The sequence below is a fragment of the Gopherus flavomarginatus genome, chromosome 1 (assembly GCF_025201925.1).
Source record: "Gopherus flavomarginatus isolate rGopFla2 chromosome 1, rGopFla2.mat.asm, whole genome shotgun sequence".
NCBI lineage: Eukaryota > Metazoa > Chordata > Testudines > Testudinidae > Gopherus > Gopherus flavomarginatus.
In genome coordinates, this window is record NC_066617.1 from 242,362,042 (window position 1) to 242,382,363 (window position 20,322).

The 20,322-nt window shown below is 40.2% G+C and overlaps 1 protein-coding gene across 3 annotated transcripts in view; it reads left to right on the top strand.

Annotated features, from left to right (window-relative positions):
* PRKX (protein kinase cAMP-dependent X-linked catalytic subunit) overlaps positions 1-15,949 on the top strand; it is a 107,885-nt gene extending 91,936 nt beyond the window's left edge. For all 3 annotated transcript variants that reach the window (XM_050964297.1, XM_050964314.1, XM_050964306.1), the window contains exons 6-9: positions 2,205-2,262; positions 4,329-4,406; positions 13,466-13,615; positions 15,247-15,949. In XM_050964297.1, coding sequence (XP_050820254.1) covers positions 2,205-2,262; positions 4,329-4,406; positions 13,466-13,591 — 262 coding nt within the window. In that variant the 3' untranslated portion in view covers positions 13,592-13,615; positions 15,247-15,949. The remainder of the gene's footprint in view (positions 1-2,204; positions 2,263-4,328; positions 4,407-13,465; positions 13,616-15,246) is intronic.
* The last annotated feature ends 4,373 nt before the right edge of the window (positions 15,950-20,322 follow it).

A 20,322-nucleotide genomic window follows, 5' to 3' on the forward strand; every position in this document is an offset into this window, starting at 1 on the left:
TGAATACATTCACAGCTTCAGTGACAACTCAAGATCATTGAGTCAGTTCTGTCTCAGCTGTGTATTTCCTGCATTTCCAAGGCTTGTTTGAGGAACAGTCAAAAGATCACTACAACTTACTCCAAGAGTCATCAATTGAATAACACAATTCTGATTTAAATGACACAGTAAATGACTACACAAACTTGTTCCTAACCCAGTGGGATCTAGCAATAGATCTGGCCCTTCATTTCTAATTTGACTTACTTTTCACTCTTCTATTTGAAAGGGTGTCTATTTGTTTAGAACAATAATGGTTAGATTTCTCCCCCTCCCTCACCCATCCTTAAGTGTCCTCTGGGATGCCCAGGGAGGAAAAGAAATGCCTTCAGGAATGACTACAAATGACTGAATCACAGGACTGAATCTAAATCCAGCCACTTACTGGCTGAAATGTTTATGGGAGATTAGGAAATCTCCTTCCAATTTCACTTTTGTATTCCCGCATGGCTGGCAGCTGAAGTTTTTTTTGTTTTTGTTTTGTTTTTTCCACTGAGTTTCAGAAATATTTGCTTTGTCACATATGACAGTTTTCAAGCTGTTTAGAAAATTTATTATTCAGTTCATTATTCTCAATATGCCAAACTAAGATTCCTAGGTTTCTCAAAGGAAAAAAACTATATTTATTTGCTGAGTTGGATAAATATAGATCTGATTTTTTTTTACTTCACAATCTTTCTCTGAGGCACTCCTGTTTTGAAGTCCTTTCATACAAGGAAGATTGCAGTAGCACCTCTTTCTTCTTTAGGCTGCAGAACAGTGAAGATGGCTAAGCTGTGTGTTTTGTATTAGACATTGATTATTGTGGAACATACAAAACTGTTGTTTTGCTTTCATTGAAGAGGTTAAGTTGTAGATAATTAAGAATATAACCACTGAGAGCACATGTAATTCACTCTAGAAATTTGTTGTTGAATTTCTCTGTAATACCTGTGTGTATCCAGGGTAATTTCACTGCCTTAGGACTCCAGTGAAGTCTATTTTAGGTCGACTTACAGCCACCACAGTAATTACTACCCTCCTGTTGGTCATCCTCACCAGGAGCGCTTCCACTGACCTGAGGTGCTGAGCCCTCCATGCTGGGAGCACAGCTGCCCTCCACCCCTACCCCAAGCTTTTGGCACCCTGCTCCTAGCTGGGAGTAAGGGGCAGCCTTCTGGGCTCCTCACTTCCCGAAGAGAGGAACCTCTGGGCAGCACCCTGGCTGGGAGCATGTACCTAGGGGCAGCCGGGCTTTAGATGCTTTCTTGTCAATTTCACAGCTCTAGCACAGAGCCATGAAATTAAGACAGCCAACAGAAGATGTAAGACGGCATCTCCCTAACTACACCAACATAAGCCATACGCCTCTCATGGAGGTGAATAGTTATGTTGGTGTAGTAGGGCACTTACATTGGCAGGACAAGGTTGTAGTGTGTACGCTGACATAGGTCAACGTTAGATGATTTGTTTAGACCAGACCTTAATGGAGTTGTTCTGGATTTACAGTGGAATAACAGAACAAAATGTAATCCTTGATTTTGTTGTTAACATAGTACTTACAAATGTATTTACATAACACTTTTCATTTTCTAAGTGTTGTCTCAGCTTTTAAAAAGTTGAATTTAGCTTTATGCAAAGCTCATAAAACAATATTAGGGTCTTAAAGTATACATTTCATTTTCTGCAGAGGACTTCTGAATGCAAGCTAGTCCCCACTATATTTTAAACAGAGAACTTACTGTTCCACATTTTCTCTATTTTTAACCAAGGTAGAATTCAGTGTATTATTGGCTGAAACCTAATGATTGAAAATTATCTCTTTCTTTTTTAATTTGCTATAAGATCTAGTCTAAAACCATGCTCTGAAGGAAGTTCAGTTTTGACTTGAGATTTGGAATGCCTAACAAAATGCAAAGGACGTTTCAGGCAAGGAACTTGCATCCCAAGTCTTTTCTTAAGAAACTACACTCTATAGAGAGATTCACCACTGTTCCACTGAGACAGGTTACCTGTTTTCATACTAGTCTTGAACCCTTTGAATGTAAAACATTCTGAAATAGGGAAAACATGAATTGTTAAAATGCACAAAATATTTATGATGGTAAAATAAAAGTGCTTCCAGTGGTCTGCAGTATGCATATCCTAATGAAATAAAACAATGACAAATTTATCCTCTGTTACAGGGACCTTATTAAAAAGCTTCTAGTGGTTGACAGGACAAGGCGATTGGGAAATATGAAGGTTAGTGTTAAATATGTTTAAAAACGTACGTGTGAATTTTGAGGTCCACTTGTGCTTTTGTTGTGTTACTTAGGACTGAACATCTGAATTAGCATATGAAAAATATTAAGTTACATTTTTGTGTAACCCACCAGTGGGTTAGCAGGCCACATTTTAAGGGTTCCTAGTCGGTGAAGTACATACCCCTCATTAAAATCGTTTGCATAGCTATCTCTGTACTGTATATCTGAAAAAAATATGTTCAAAGTTCTTAATGTTGGTTTCTTAGTTATTTTCTTTTCAGGGTGGTTTTGATTTAAATCAGTAGTTAGAAAGACTCAATTTAATCATGGTTTTCGCCATAAAAGTGCATTCTTGTTGGTTGTTATAACCTTAATGCATATTCTTCACAAGTCAGAGATAGATGTAGGTTTCATTTTTAGAAAGTACACACTATACATTTTTAAACAGTGATTTATTTTGAAAACTTATCAGATTAGTTTTACAGGTATATCAGAACATGAATGATTGATTGGTTATTTCATTTACCAAAGGTCATTGAAGCAGATAGTTCACCTCCCAATGACTTCATAAATATCTCCAATTGAACAGGTTAATCATTAATATTTGGAGGATTTTCTTGCCGTGCTGTATTAGGAGGAGAACATCACCAGACAGACATTTAGATTGTTTTATTTAACTAAAACAACAACGTTAAGTATTCTGGGCTTTTTTTCTTCAACAGCAAACATATAATATTTTAACAAAACAAGCATATGTCCCTTGCTTCTCACATTTATCTCCAGACTTCTCCTTGTCCAGATCTATTCTGCTCCCAACAGTCTTCTATTCATTGAACTTTTTGAAACTTTGCACTTTTTAGAGAGAGGTAAGGAACTGACTCTGTACACAAATTTGCAGAGGGACAATAGAGTTGAGTTCTGTTGTTTTTCACCTCTATATATTATGTATTTAAAAACATGTTTGCTGTTAACAAGCATGTTACCTCTGGAGACAAAAATCCACAGTTTAAGAACTGCAAAACTAAGCATCTCTGATGGTATCTTCTAGACTGAGCATTGACTCCCGTTGGGTAGATAGAAAGATTAATCTAAATAATCTATACAGAAGCCTGTGGAACCCCTTAAGATTGGGTCCCTAATCCATGAACTATTGGCATTCATTTACAAAACTTTTCTTAAACATTACATTAATATATTGTCTCATATGATAGAATTAGAATTTATAATCCCTATTCCGTGATGAGATACATTATAACTCAAAGGTATCTTAATTAAAACTATCTTTAGATAGTTTATTTTTTTCCCCGTCAAAAAGCATTTTATCAAAAAAAAATCTAATTTAAATAAAAAAAAATCCAATTGATTTTTATCCACCCTGATTTTTTTTTTAGCAGCATTATTTCACTTTTCTCTGTTCACCTTTTACAAGTGATAAAGTGCCAGGAGAGAGAGGATATTGGAGAGGATATACCCACTGAACCCAAAACTGGGTATGGAGATGCTTCACACTCTCCCATGTCCTTGTACCATGTGTATGAGATCTTGGGTGCCACTGGATCTGTCAATGCAGATCCCCTCATCCTTTCTCTGAATTATCTTAATACCCTATGCAGAGCCAGGCCAGTACCCTTTCTGTGAGTACAGACACCACTCCATCTATTCCTCACCACCGTCCTTTGCAGCCCAAAGTGGGGGCTTATGTGGTCCACAGGGCTTTGCGCTGGCCCTTCATGCCACTGAGAAATTTTGTCCAAAGTGTATAACTAGGGTTAAAAGGTTTTCAGAAATAAAATAGAAATATATTATAAATAAGAGTGAATTTGTGTAGTATCTATTTTTTATACTCACTGGTTATTTAATGCTCTTGTGAAAGCTTTGAAATGTTTTTCATATTTCCCTTCATACTATAGGGTTATGGATGACTTCTGGGCTTCTGTGATTTTTTTTTTTGTTAATATAAAGTTTGAACCTGAGGGGGCAGGAGAACAGCTATAATGAAATACATAGGTTAAGATTTTATGGCATACGCATTCTTATAATCTTTTTGTTTTGTTTTATTTAAAGAATGGAGCAGATGATGTGAAACGGCATCGGTGGTTCAGGTCTATAGATTGGGATGCTGTACCTCAAAGAAAACTAAAGGTATTTTGTACAAAAATCTTATGTAGACTATGGTAATCAAAAATCATCCATGCAAAATTTCTTCTGGTACTATATAGGGGTATAATGTTGCATGTGTATTCAGTTCAGATCTATTACAGAATAATTTGAAATGTATAGTCATGTGATGCATATTAATTCTTTAAAAGAATTTGCTTTTCACTAGTCCATATTTAACATCTTCCAAATTGGTATGGGTTTACATTACAAAATCCCTAAAATAATCAGAAAATTATATCCTGTATTACATACATGTCTCATTTCACAAGAACTAGTTAATAGCTATTTTTCAAAAATAATTAGAAATATTTTATTCTGGATTTGAGTCTCGCTGCTGAATTTCAGTGCAGAGAGATCTTTAAATAAAATTTAAAGCATCTAGGGGGAAAATGAATTTATTATTAAAGTTCTAACAGATACAGCAGCACTAAATTCAGCCAGTATAGAGGAACAAATGTTATGTAAAATATACCAATTTTGAAGATGCTCATTTAAGTTCTTTTGCAGGTAAAACTTCTTCCTTCTTTTAAAAAAGAAAAAAGTTCCAGGTGGTACAATTCCACCTAATTATTAGTAATATGATTTATTCCACCACATAATGTCAGTCTAGTGCTACTCAGATACATTTCTGCTTGCTTGCTTATATATGTATGTGAAGCGGTAAACTTCTGGATAGAATTTCTGGATGGAATCACTGAAACTTCTTTAGAGCAAAGAGATTGATTTTTGCTCTGTTCCATGTAGATGTTGTTTAAAGAGAAACCATATGTGGCTGTTCTATGTTAGAACCCTTAAAGCTTCACTTCAGATGTTTTATCAATATACATTGTCATCTCATATTTTTTCAAACTCTCTGCTCAAGAACATTTGAGCAAGCAAAACTGTGTGAATTTGGGGACATAATTCAGAAAGAGAATGTTTTTAAAAGTATATAGTACTTAAATTGAACGTGTCTGAATGAGAACTGTACTACTGAGATACTTTTAATAGAAAGACACATTTACTTACCTATTATACTAAGCCAATTAATATCCAGATAAAAGATACATGAGCCACTGAATGTTAGCGAGGAAAGCCTCAACTCCAAAGAGCCTTGATATTCTTCGAATAGCCCACCGTTTGGGCTATTCAGATACTGAATTGCAAGTTTGTGGTGGTCTAAATAAGACATGATTAGTTCCTGTGAAGTTTGACACTACACCTTATTGTCACTTGAAAAGATGCAACCATATCACAAACCCTCCTACTGTAGACACAGCTTATGTTTGCAGAGAAGTACTTTTGTCTGTATAGCTTGTACCAGTTCTCTGAGTAAAGTAATCCTTAACTGAAAAAAATACTTCTCTGCCAATATAACTCTGTCTACTCCAGGACTTTTGCCAGTATGAAAATGCCACCAAAAATCACACTCCCTAACTGATGTTAATATACTGGCAAAAGTTTCTAATGTAGAGCTGCCGTCAGTGTTTTTGATGGGTTAATTATATGCACAGCTGTTCTTCTGGAGACAAAGGAAAGTCTATAAAAAATTTTAAGACTTTACACTTGAATATTTTTGATTTAAGAATCTGAATACAGAGAATTATTTTCTCATGGTATATAAGCTTTGTTGGTATGGGTTGTTTTTTTACTAAGAATCAATTATAAATGTGTAGTTTGGGGAGGAGGGAACAGGATAATAAATATAGAAAAGTAAATTGAGGCTGGGATTTTAAAAGGATCTTAAAGGAGTTTGGCATCTATAACCCATTGAAACACAATGGGAGTTGGGTGCCTAAATCCCTTAAGCCCCTTTAAAATACCCAGCCTCAGTTAATTCCCTTTTCTATATTTATCATCCTGTTTCCTCTTTTCCCATAACACTTTTAAGATCCTTTTAAAATCCCAACCTAAAACTGAATCCAAGCAACTCCTTCCTCACCTTCATCCATCATCACAAAGAAAAAAAAAAGTTGAAAGGGAGGCGAATGGATTTTGTAGTTCATTATGCCTTTAATCAAAATGCTAAGCTCTTTTCTGTGAACCTTTTAAATGAAATACATTCATGCTGCTTCTGAAGAACCCATACAATTAAATCTGTGGGGTGGGACTTGTGGGAGAAAGTTTCTTCATTCTGTCTTGATTCTGGGACTGGAAGTTATGGGTTTCAGCTGTGTAGCTTATACACAGAAGATTCGTAGATCTGCATAATGTATTATGAAAAGCATCTCGTTCTGATGCCATCTGGGAGAGGACTACTACATTTTTCCTGCCAATCTGACCAGTGGAGCTAAAAAGCCAAAGGAGAGGAGCAGTACTGAGCATCCTAGGCCGCCCATTTCCCCTCCCTGTCCCCCCTGAGTGCCCCCCCATTTTTCTCAGGGGGATATAGTAAAAGTCATGGACAGGTCATGGGCCGTGAATGTTTGTTTACTGCCCATGACTAGGGTTGCCAACTTTCTACTTGCGCAAAACTGAACACCCTTGCCCCACCCCACCTCCAAGGCCCTGCCCATGCCCTGCCACTTCTCCAAAGCCTCACCCCCTGCTCACTCCATTCCCCCTTCCTCTATCATTTGCTCTCCCCACCCTCGCTCACTTGCTCATTTTCAGCAGGCTGGGGTGCAGGAGGAGTGAGTGCTCCAACTGGCAGTGCGGGCTCTGCGGTGGGGCATGGGATGAAGGGTTTGGGGTGCAGGAGGGGGCGGTGGAGCCGAGGGGTTCAGAGTATGAGAGTGGCTCTGGGCTGAGGCAGGGGGTTGGGGTGTAGGAGGAGGTACAGGCCCTGGGGTGAGGGGGGTGGGCTCTGTGTGGCTGGGGATGAGGGATTTGGGATGCAGGAGGGTGCTCTGGGGTGGGACAGAGGGGTTCAGAGTGTGGGAGGGGGCTTTGTGCTGGGGCAGGGGTTTAGGGTGAAGGGGGATGTGAGGGCTCTGGCTGGGGGTGCAGGCTCTGGGGAGAAGCCTGTGATGAGGGATTGGGATGAAGGAGGGGCCTCTTATCTGGGGCAGAGGGTTAGGAAGCGGGGGGTGGGAGGGCTACGCAAGAGGTGCGGGCTCTGGGGTGGTGGAGCTGAGGGGTTCAGAGTATGGGAGGGGCTCTGGGCTGAGGCAGGGGGTTGAGGTGTAGGAGGAGGTACAGGCTCTGGGGTGTGGGTGTGGGCTCTGATGTGTGGCTGGGGATGACGGGTTTGGGTGCAGGAGGGTGCTCCGGGCTGGGACTGAGGGGTTTGGAGGGTGTCGGGGGGGGGGGGGGGGGGGTTCGGGTTTGGGGCTGTGAGGGGTTCAGCCTCGGTTGGGTTCCGGAAGCAGCGGCATGTCCCACTGTGACGTTGCACTCCATATGTTTTATAAAAATATGTTTATAAGTGTTGATATGATGTAACTGGAATATGCTTTATGCAAAAGGTCTCTTTTTAAGGTGTCATTACAAAGCTTATAATCTACAAAGTGTGATCATACTATTTGTATGAATGTATCATTCTTGTATCTAAAACTAGAAATATGAAATATAACTGAGGTCCTATTGTAATTATGCAAAGTGTGGGTCATCAATGGTGGTTTGGAATCTTGATGGCTCCCATTAACTAGGACAATTAGTTGTAAATGGCTGTTTACTTGTAAGTCTTCTTTACAAGCCCTCTTTGTGTGCCAGCAAGTGGGTAATGAAGTCTTCAGTGACATGATCATGTTACCTGAACTGGAATCCATCTTAAACCTGTTGCTTTTCCATTTAGAAGGAGGGGTGAGGACCCAAAGAGACAAAGGATTCCCACCTTGTGCCAAAGCTATAAAAGGGGATGGAACAGAATAAAGAGGGCTGCTAGTCATGCGAAATCCCCTAGTTACCACCTGAGCTGGAACTAACAAGAATTGTACCAGGGGAATGGATTGGGCCCAGACTAGGAAGAAGTCTAGTCTGTAAAAGAATCTTATTGGAAAATCTCTGAGGGCGAGATTTATCTGTAATGAGTTTCTTAATGTATTAGGCTTAGACTTGTGTGTTTTGTTTTGTTTTGCTTGGTAACTTACTTTGTCTGTTATTACTTGAAACCACTTAAATCCTACTTTTTATACTTAATAAAATCACTTTTGTTTATTAATTAACACAAAGTAAGTGGTTAATACCAGGGGGAGCAAACAGCTGTGTATATCTCTCTCAGTGTTATAGAGGGTGGACAATTTGAGTTTATCCTGTAACAGCTTTATACAGAGTAAAACGGATTTATTTGGGTTTGGATCCCATTGGGAACTGAGTGTCTGGGTGTTGGAGACAAGAGTACTTGCTGAGCTGTTTTCAGTTAGTCTGCAGCTTTGGGGGCGTGGACCAGACCGGGATGTATGTTTTCAGCTGGCTAGCATGTCTGGCTCAACAAGGCAGGATTCTGGAGTCCCAAGCTGGCAGGGAAAACTGACTCAGAGGCAAATTCAGCACATCAGGTGACAGTCCCAAGGGGGTCTCTGAACTTCTCACACTCCCCTCTAGCTCTTATGGGGAGGTGCAGCCGGGTGGCTCTGCGTGCTGCCCTTTCTGCAGGCACCGCCCCCTCCGCTCCCATTGGCCACAGTTCCCAAACAATGGGAGCTGTGAAGTGGCCTTGGGGCACAGGCAGCATGCAGAGCCACCTGGCTGCCCTTATGTGTAGGAGCTGGAGGGGGGACTTGATGGCTGCTTCCTGCCAGCTGCATGGCGCAGAGGCTAGCAAGGAGCCTGCCAGCCCAACCATGCAGTGCCACCACGTAGACAGTCAATAGCGCAGTCAGCAATGCTGACTGAAGCTGCCAGGATCCCTTTTTGACTGGATGTTTCAGTTGAAAATCTGACACCTGGTCACCCTGCCTGTGACCTGTCTATGACTTTTACTAAAAATACCCGTGACTAAAATGTAGCCTTACTTATATGAGTATCATCATTCCCCCTCCCCCCTCAGTTCCATATTGATCATGTGACTTTGGATGTAACACTGAAATAACTAAGGAAAACCATCTATATCCCATATCTAACAGGAATAATCTTAATTTCAGAATTTTTTCATTATTATTAATTCCTTCAGGGAAAGTTATGTTCTGCTCTGTTAATGGCTTGTAGCAAATTATATGAATAATGCTTTATATTAGGCGGTTTGATAGTCCAGTGCCTTTGCAATGCCAAGCAGAAGATGCAGGTTTGATTCACAATGATAAATTTGCTCCCTAGGTAGTAGGGGATGAGAGTTGTGTGAGAGAAGGCAACATCTGTTTGCTTTACACAAACCCATCTGCCTAATGAAAGAGAGAGATAAAGGGAGCCCCATTCTGTACTTCAGGCCCAGAAGAAGAGTAGGCTGGTGATTATGTACTAGATGTAAGATGGGAAAGGCTATGGAGACTGGGGATTCCCAGGCCAATATTAGAAATGCAAAAGACCTTCAGGGGAAGCTAAGAACAGATGGTTCCTCACAATATCTCCACATTTGCTTTAAAAGTTCTACTGGGATGAAATATATACTTTTGTTAATAAAACACTGTAAAATCAGCATTTTATGATGTGGCTACTTTTTCTTAAAATAAAAAGTAATTTGAACTGCTGAAAGCTTTTCTCCTGCATGGGTTTATTGCCAGACTAGAAAAAGCATAAGATATTAATGAAGTGCAGTATCTGAGTGAAACATTTTAATGCACTTACAAGCAATCAGTTTGATAGGTTTGGGGTGTTTTCTAAGCCAAAATATACAAATCTCTCTTAAGGAGTGGTTGGAAAGAGACACATTTGTTGCCAGCAAAAGGACCTGCTGATGTCACGGCAAGGACATATTAAAAATAGGTTAATATTTAATGTGACCAAATCACTTCTTAATACTCAGCAGGAAAAAGTCATATTATATTTAACTCTCTGAAATTTTAGTCACTAAGCAATTAGTCAAAGCTTCCAAGAATGTTTTGTTACAATCTAATCTCTTTACTGTATTACTAAGGTACCCTTCACCATAGTATACAAGCACTGTGCAACAATTGAGAAGCCTTGAGCATGCCTACAAATGATTAGAAAATCATCTCCCCTCTTTCCTAATTTTAAGAGGGGTGCGGGAGAGTATTTATTTGTTTTTATCCTTACTACTTTACCTCGTCCTTTCTCTCATGATGTTTATTCATTTCTTCTTGTCTCCTGCTTTTCTTCCCTGTTACCCCATTAATGTTAAGGAAATACCACCACAGGAGCAAGGCCTTTTGCAATATGTAATAATTGGCCCTACTTTATTTACGAATATTGCCCGGTATAGAGTCAGTGCTAAGATGCCCATTGATCCTTAAAGAGAGTTAAAAGATATGACTATTGATGGTGATCAAATCTCTAGGAGAAAACAGATTAGTTAAGGATGGAGCTTCAGCCTTATGTAATCTTTGTGTTCTTTTGGGTTTAATTCAGAGTCAGCATTATTCCAGAGCATTTTTCTTAGCTCTGCTCATCTTTCTATCAAAAATTAAATCACAGAAATTTTATTCTGTTAATAGATCCATCATATGTGAAAATATGAATGCCCCCTCTAAAATTGTTCAAAGTACTGCTGTCAGGAACCTCCTCCTGTCTCATTGCACAGACCACATCAGCCCCCTTCCACCCTCATGTCTGTCCCTTTGTCCTAGACCAGGGGTCAGCAACCTTTTAGAAGTGGTGTGCCAAGTCTTCATTTATTCACTCTAATTTAAGGTTTTGTGTGCCGGTCATACATTTTAATGATTTTTAGAAGGTCTCTCTCTATAAGTCTATATATTGTATATATAAACTATTGTTGTATTGTAAAATAAACAAGGTCTTCAAAATGTTTAAGAAGCTTCATTTAAAATTAAATTATAATGTTGATCTTACGCTGCCGGCCAGCTCAGCCCACTGCTGGTCTGGGGTTCTGTTCACCTCAGCCGGCAGTGGGCTGAGTGAAGCCTGCGGCTGAGACCTCGGCTGGCAAGGGTCCAGCAGCCAGAACCCCAGACCGGCAGTAGGCTGTGCGGGGCTGGTGGCTGGGATCCAAGACCAGCAGTGGGCTGAGCGGACTTCCATCCACTGGCTCCTGCCAGCCGGGATCTCAGCTGCCAGATCCACTCAGCCCACTGGCGGTCTGGGGTCCCAGCCCTGCCTACATACAGTGGGCACCTACTTTCTCCCTGGTTCTGGCCCCTTCTGTTCCTCTCTCTGCACTGAGCTGAGGGTGGGAGTGCACTGAGCACAGGGCTAGGAGTGAAGGGTCTGGCCAGGAGCTAGAATGGGGGAGGGGGATCAGGGTTGGGGCAGGAGGTTTGATTGTGGGGCACTTACCTGGGCTTCTCCCATTTGATGCGAGGGGTGTAGGTGGGAATGTGGGGGGGGGAGTGCAGGAGCTCCCATTTGGTGCTCAGGGTGGGGATGGGGATATGGGGGGGGAGCGAGAGTCAGGGCTGGAGACATGTGAGGGGGGTGCAGGTGTAAGGGCAGATGGGGGCTGGGTATGTGTGGCGGTGCCAGAGTCAGGGGTGGGGCGGGGGTGAAGGAGTTAGGCAGAGGACTGGGTGTGTATGAGGGAGGTACAGGGCTCAGGGCAGAGGGCTAGGTGACTGCCCAACACCCCACCCCCTATATAAGCCTTCCTCCTCCTTGTCCCCTGACTGTCCTGACCCTTATCCACACCCCTGCCCTCAGACTCCCCAGATCCCTGAGGACTCCCATGCCTATCCAACCACACCCTGCCCCCTGACAGGACCCCCAGAACTCCTGACCCATACAACCCTCCCTGCCTGCCCCAACCCTTGCCCACACCCCTACCTCCTGACAGGATCCCCAGAACTCCTGACTCATCCAACCCACCCAGCTCTTTGTCCCCTGACCACCGCCCCAAAGACCCTCCCATCCTAACTGCCCCCTCCCCCCAGGATCCTCCTTGCTCCCTGTCCCGTGACTGCCCTGACCCTTATCCACTCCCTGCCCCCTGACAGACCCCGGGACTCTCATGCCCCATCCAAACCCCCTGCTCCCTGACTGCCCCCTCCAGAGCCCCCCCACCCCCATCCAACCCACCCTGCCTTCTGTCCCCTGACTGCCCTCACCCCTTATCCAACTCCCCAAGTCCCAGATCCCTTACCATGAGGCTCTAAGCAGAGCCAGATACGCTGCCCACCAGGAGCGCGCAGCCCCACCCCTCAGAGAGCTGCGTGCGCGGCGGCAGGGCTCCAGGGGACGGGGGGAAGGTGGCCAGCAGCTTAATGTGCTCGGCTGGGCGCTCCGGCCTGGGAGCATGGACCTCACGGCTTGCCGCGCCAGGAGAGGGGGGCCATTTGCCCACCCCATGTGCCCTGTGTTTCTGCTCCCTGCCCCCACAGGGGGAGTGGAGGGCAGAGGAGAGCAGGCCAGCCTGGGCAAGATTTTTAATGGCACACTGGAGTCCCAGCAGGCAGCATCGTGACATTAAAAATCGGCTTGCGTGCCGTCTTTGGCATGCATGCCATAGGTTGCTGACCCCTATTTTAGATAAACTCCTGGTCTTCATCTTTAAGGTCCTTCAGCATTAAGCCCGGACCTATTAGGCATACTAGGTTGTTGAGCCATTGATTTCTGCCTTCTTTCTACCAGTCGTAGCAACCTAGAGCACTTGCCTCTCCCTCAGCCACTCCCATCCCAACTCTTCATAAATGGGAGAAAAACTCCTAGTTGAATCCATAAATCTTACCCTTCAATTCTCTACTCGCAAACCACTTCTTCCATAATGCCTTGAGTAAACTGCACCCTGATAATAGTATGCAGGTGGCACTTGTAAATCATGCCCCTGACTATGTGATTCTTAGCCAATCTTATTTTTGTTATCCTGTTCCCCTCATCACCCCTGTCCCTCTCCCATATGCATTTTTCTCTCTTCCTCTTGTAGTCTGGTATTTTAGACTGCAAGCTCTTTGAGCAGGGACTGTCACTTACTGTTTATACAATGTTTACAATGTGGGCACCAACCTGTTTGGTCTCTAGGCACTACTACAGTATGTGTTCAAAAAGATGACAAATAACTGAGAATTGTTGTGGTATGAAACATCTATTTCATTTTTGTGTTGTTTATTTCTCATCAGCCTCCTATAGTGCCGAAGGTATCCAATGATGGAGATACATCTAATTTTGAAGCTTATCCTGAAGATGACTGGAACAAAACCCCTCCTGTAGCCCCTAAAGATCTAGAAATTTTCCAGAACTTCTGAGGGCGGACAACCAAATTCGGCAAGGTATTTGGCCTTCATCTTTGTCAGCAGTAACCTTAGTAAAACGGCAGCCTGTACTATGTATGCTGAAATTCAGTAGGAAATGTCGGTTTGTACAACAGAGCCTTATGCAGAAGAAAAAGTGCTACCATATTTGCCCATCACTTGTGTTCTCATATAGAGCTCTACTTCAGCAAGTTCCCTCCCAATGGAGCTATTTTGCAGGACCTATGTTCACCAGGGCTGCCTTCTTCCAGCCCCAGGTTCAGCGCATGCCTATCCCCACTTTCATGTTACAATTGTTCTAGTAGTAACCCACTTGATGCAAGGATTTTTAGCTTAGGTATGAGGAGCATTGCTGCAGAGTGAATAAGAGAGCCAAAGAACACCCGCCGGGGGGCGGCAAAGAGGGAAGCAGCCAGCTTAACCATGAAAGTTATGTATTGCCATGTAATAACCATAAAAACAAAATAGTTACACTATTAAATCTAATCTAAGTCAGGTTTAGAAAACTATAACTGATCACGCAAGTCAGGGTCAGAAAGCTATACCTAGAGAGAGAGAGAGGGAGTGTGAGCTGGGTTCTTACCATTATGTGAAGCTTGGCTCAAATGGAGGTCCAAGGTGGTGATGGTAGCTGAGGGTCTGGAGTGCTGGAAACAGGCAGAGCCCCCGGCATGATCAGTCAGGAGAAGATGAAGTTCCAGTGGAACTGGTGTAGATTTTTGATCCAAGCATCAGAACACTTACTTGAGCATGAGTGGGATTTTTGTAGGGACAGAACAATGGTTCACGGGAGAACACTAGATTTGTTTATGGGTAAACTGATGGCTCAAGGGAGTATACCAAAATTGTATTGTTCAGGCTAGACAATAGGAACTGATCATTCCTGGCTATGGGTGGTGTTCCTTCGAGGGAGCTCACAATGCGATTAGGAAGCTTCAGTATTTTGAATACCAGTAAAGGATTTATTACTAGAATTGGTCTGATAACTACTGAGCTGGGTGTGTGCAGGTGTGGGTTCATTAGCATCTGGAGCAGAGCTCCCCCATCATGCTGTGCTTCCCAGCTTTTCTGGTCCCAGAGTTCAGTGCTGTTCTTGCCTTGGAATCGCTGTTCTCCATTCAGTCTGTGAATGGGGATGCCTGCCTGTCCCATCCTTGATGCAAATGAGGCGAGGGGAGTTTCCTTAATCCTGTCATCCTTATCCCAAGGATTTAGGTGTCTCCCACTGCCTTTTCATTGCTTTGTGTAAGTCTTTCTTCTGATCAGCTTTGGTTTAAGCAGAGGCTGGGGGGGAGGTCTTTCGTGAGTCAGACTGTATACTGTGCCCCGATTCCCCAAGAACACAGAGCTTGACAGGTAACAGCTTCTGATTATTTAATCACATCGCTATAAAATTTACCTTGCTCTTTTTAAGATTCGGTTAGGATGAGAAAAATGGAGAAGGGTAAGGAGAATTGCTGTTAAAGAATAGCTGAACCAATGTATAGTAAATATATAAATAATATGAAGTATAGTAGATGAAGAGATACTAGATAAGTTTACAGATGAGGTGGTCCAAGTATTTATATGTCCCTATTTTCATAGCATTGTAATCTTAACTATACTAGTCTGGAACTTGGCATTCTTTTAAACATTTTTTTTTCTTTTAGTTTCATGTTGGAAACTGGAAGAAGATTGAAGTGGTATTCGCAAGTTTGCAAGGAAGAACTGAGAACATACATGAAGACATTCTTTCACATGTAGGAGAGTGTTATCACATTCATATGTGCACATTAGTAGATAAATATTTAAACAATTGGCAGGCAAGAGAGACTCATTTTAACTGTATGGAATTGGCATTAGTTTAGGATATTATGATACTGAAAGTCTACTCTGAAGTAGACTCATAAATTCTATCTTGTAGTTTTTTAACTTGTTTTAGTGTTAGTTTCCTGCTATGCCCAGATCCTTTTTGCATAGTTAATGCATAGACTTAATTTTATAAGTTTATACTAAACTTGTGTAATTAAAAGCACAAATTAGTATATATGTATATAATGAGTACATACAACTAAAGCACAGGAACTGTGCAAAGATGTAAATTTTTGTACTTTGCAGAGTCTGATTTTTATTTTTCAAATGTTTTTCAAGAAGTTCTCTGAGGGAAAATCGCAAAAGGATAAATGAGTTTTTCATCATCTTATATGCATTTTATAATTCTTTGTAAAAAATAAAAATAATTAAGTTTAAAAATGTGTACCTAAAACTTCCAGTGCTTCACATTTGCAACCATAATACTTGAAAGCAGAAAGAAAAAGAACATGTTTTGTTCATTTAAAAAGCATCTTAACACCTTCATAAGTAACTTTGGTTAAAACAATGCACTGTTTTTACATATATATATATATATATATATATATATATATATAATATGATATGATATGATATTTGGTGACTACACACTGTGTATAGTGGGTTTCCCTTATATGTGAAATCACTGTAGGGCATATAAAGCAGTGCATACTGCTAATGAGGGGCGGGGGGTAGATCTGTTGCTCTCACTGTGTTCTACTTTATCCAATTTCTGATATTTAAGTAGGAGAAATGAGTTACTCAAAAAAATTTGAAAAAGTGTCATCTAAAAGATGTGAACAGTAGTATAAACAGTGGAATGTGTTAGTGAAGACTACTCAATCCTCCCTAACAAATCTGGATCTTAAAAAACCAACCAAAAACTATTAAACATTATTATTGTTTGGTTATGCTGCAAAATATGGAATTATCTTTGAATATTTTCCCTAAAAATCATAGAATTAAATAACTTTGTGGAAATGATCTGTACAATAGCTCCATTTTTTTTAAACTTCCTGGCTCTCCCTAGCAGCTCTTTTCCCCCAAGTTGAGTACTAGCAGTGTCAGGCATACTTTGATTATAGTTAAAATTATTTTTGTTATTGACCTAAGTAGGAGCTGTTGGATGCTCAGTACTTTTGAAAATCAGACAGGTGTCTAAATATGGGTTTAGATACCTAACTTTGTGCTCCTATATTTGAAAATCCAGGGCTAAACTTATTAGGGTCTTGTCCTATAGGTCCTCACCGTTAGGAGTTTAACACGTGCAGGATCGGGCTTCAGGTTTAAACCTAATCTGTTTTTTATCTACTCTGATCAGTTTTCTAGGTGGACCACATCAGTTGATAAGCAGAGTGCACTGTATTTAAGGAATATTTGCAATAATGCTCCATTTTAAGTAACACCAAATACTAGCAAGTGATGTGTGTGTATACACATACATGTAGAGGTAGATTTAGCTATAATTTAAGAATATTTGATTTCATGTTTCACACTGTGATATTTGCGCTAACGTGAGGAATTGATTTTGAAGTATCAAAGTTTAAAAACAAAACAAAAAATACATGCTTTCAATGATTATATTGTAGATAAATTTGTAGTTAGGGCAAAAGTTTTTTTTTAAAGGCATATTTGTGCACTGGAGTCTTACTACTTATACTGATGGCTCTAAGTAGAGTTTAAGAATACCAAAACAGATGATGTGGACACTTCTCCACAGATCTCTGCACCTCAGTTGTAACCTGCAGTGCCCTAGGTATTGTTGAAATCTAGGCCTAAGTTGGGTAATTGTTCTGAGCTGTATGCTGACTACAATATAGTATGTGATATTCAAATGGTCACTTGGCTCATAACCCAAGCTGGTAAAATAATTCTGCTTCTGACTTCAGTCAGATTTTCAGCCAGGAGTCTCTAGCAGTAAAAAGCTGCTGACATCTGTACCCACCTAGTTCTCATCAGTGCACAAGTGCAGTGAGCTGACAGATATATGTTCATCATTTTATATAATTAATCATATGTCAAACTCCAATTTCTGCTTTATATTGAATAAATAATGGGTATATCCCTGGACCTATACACAATGCAGGAGTGTGACCGATTACATAAGTGTCTTGCGGAAATGTAGACAGTGTTTATCTGGAGGTAACTGAGACACCAAAGGGGAAATTTTGTATCGCTATTGACATCTTGATAACTTTATGCAAGTGCCACGTGTCACTGGTTATTAATAGGCCCCAAGTGCCACTCCCATTAAATACTGTGTAGAAACTGGTAATAAATAAAAATAAGACACAGAACTGGCATAAGGAACAGTCATTTTACTTGGTAAAAATATATCAATCTCTGTAAAATGTTTGATCTGGCATGTATTTATATGCAGGGAGATAACTTTCTCGTGCTGATTTGATAGAATAATTAAGTACACAGCACACAGAGCTTGTATCTTCGAAAGAGTACAGTTCTTTCTAATGTGTAAGTTTACAGTGTTTCATGGAGAACTACAAAACCCGTTTCTTATTACAATATGTACATATTGCAATGAGTGTACTGAATTTCAAGAACTCCAGTTTGCAGATTTAAAAAACTGAACTGCCTAAGGCCTCATTCAAAGCCAGAAGAGGGGAATACATTTGAACACACGTATCACAGTGGCGGTAATTGATCTTAAATGTTTTCACATAAGGGGTTAGATTTTTGTCCGTGAAATTTATCCATTGTTGGCAATGGATGCACTGAACCTCTTTGTGCCAGAGAGTAGAGAAATCTAATCAGGCAGGTAAACTAAGTTGATAGATTAACTTTACAATCTTTCTGGAATTGTGTGTGCATATATAGCTCAACTGCTGATCTCTCGTTATTACAGACTAATGATCTCTCTTTGTGCTTTCTGGTATAAAACTTACTTCACATTTTGGTAACTTATGATTATTAACCATAGACCGTTTTCGTAACATAATTTTAAGTGAAAACTGTTTTGTAATTGTGATCAGTTATTTCCTGTACAATACAGAATTTAAGAGGCACCACTGCCTACACATTTTATTTATTTGTATATCTGGGTCAGTTTCATTTTAACTGTTTGCTGATTGGGATTTCACACCACACTGTTGCAAATATATATCAGTGCTTAACCAGGAGTTCTTAGAAACACTGCATGAAGGACTCTGATTTCTTCAGTAATTTAAAACATTTTTTTCATTTATTATTTGACTCGTGTTATTCTCTAAAGATCTTTTTATAATGGTTGCTTTTGTTAACAAGTATTTTGCATATAAACTAGTGCTGTTTTCCCACAACAGTCTATAAGACCTTTATATTTCTTCAGCTTCAGTGAACAAGAACGTTACAAAAGAAACATCACAATTCTTTATTTTTGTGTTTATATATTTGTTTTTAAACTGCCCAATATGAGCTTTTAAGTGAATGAACTTGCATTGTAAACTAAATTGCCTTGTAACCAAATGATTAAAATGCTTCATGATTTAGATGGAGAACATGCTGTAGATTTTCCTGTAAATTAGCATAATTGATGAATACTTGTGCTACTGAGCTTTAACTAACGTGATCTTCCACTGTAGAAAAGTCATTGTTATTTGATCAAAATATAGGTACTAAACTATGTTTAAATGGATGAACAGGGATTTTGTAAGCAATTAAAATATGCCTACTAATCAGCCCATCTGCTTGTGATGCAGTGCTTCCTATGCTATACAATTATTTTTCAGCTTTCAAGAACTGTAGCATGATTCCTTTTGTACTGTACTGTGTACAGACATTTCCATGTATTGCACTTTTCTGTGGCAAACCTAACTGCTTGATAAATATTTGGATAGTGAGTAATGGTAGTTGCAGCAGGCATCAGTGTACTACTTAACTAATTTGAACTGCTAGACTTCCAAGGTTAACTTAGACAACTGTTACATGTTGTTGGTTGCTTGTCCTAAATCCAATGTATAAGTACTGTTCAAAGTCATAAGTCAGCCCTCATTGCACAATTAAAATCACTGTGATCTGTACATAAACTTTAGTAAAATTTTACTGCTGTTTAATTTATGTAATATCTGTCAATTCTGGATTTGTTTAATAAACCTTTCTATCTTTATAAGTGTCTAAAATCTAGTTTGCTTCAATTTATATTGGGAAGAGGGTATAACTTTTGCACCAGCTTTCAAAATGAAAATGCTTAATTGTTTTGTTTTTGTTTTTTTAAACTGTCCCTTTTTAAAGCAGAAGTCGAGATTTCTCTGCACAAGACTCAGGTGGGGAAGGATATTTCAGTAGCCACTGGCATGAAGAGTTAAAGGAAATATTGGAGAACAAAAATGTTCTGATTCCTGTTTGTTCAGGGATATCTTCCATAGTAAAAAACATAGTCTGCAAAGTTCTCATTAAAATATGTAAATACTTTGTCCTGATCTAGTTCAGTGTGTTCATGATTTAATGCTCTGTAGCTTCCCCAAGTTCATTCCATGCTGTTTTTAATTTAATCAAGTGTGAAAACACATGTACTGAATCAAGTACTTTTAACTTAATATTCCTGTGTTCAGCAGCCTCCGAAAAATATATACTGTTTTACAGATGTTCATGTAGGTGTGGTATCAAACTGCTTCTCTGTGGTTGTGATGACTTCCTGCTAGAATAGACTACAGTGCTTTAGTGTTGCATTGATCATAATATACAATGGCAGGGGAAATCCAAATTAAAATTCTATTTTAGAATGGTCTCCTAGCAAGTCACTTAAAATTGAACCAACCAAAATACTTTTAGATTAGCCACTTGGAAATTCTATCCCTCTCTTTGCCACAGAGTTCTGTTGTGATGCTCAACAAGTCACTTAACCAAAAATGTCACAGGTGGTCACTAAATTGTGTTCCTCATTTTCTGGGTGCCCAGCT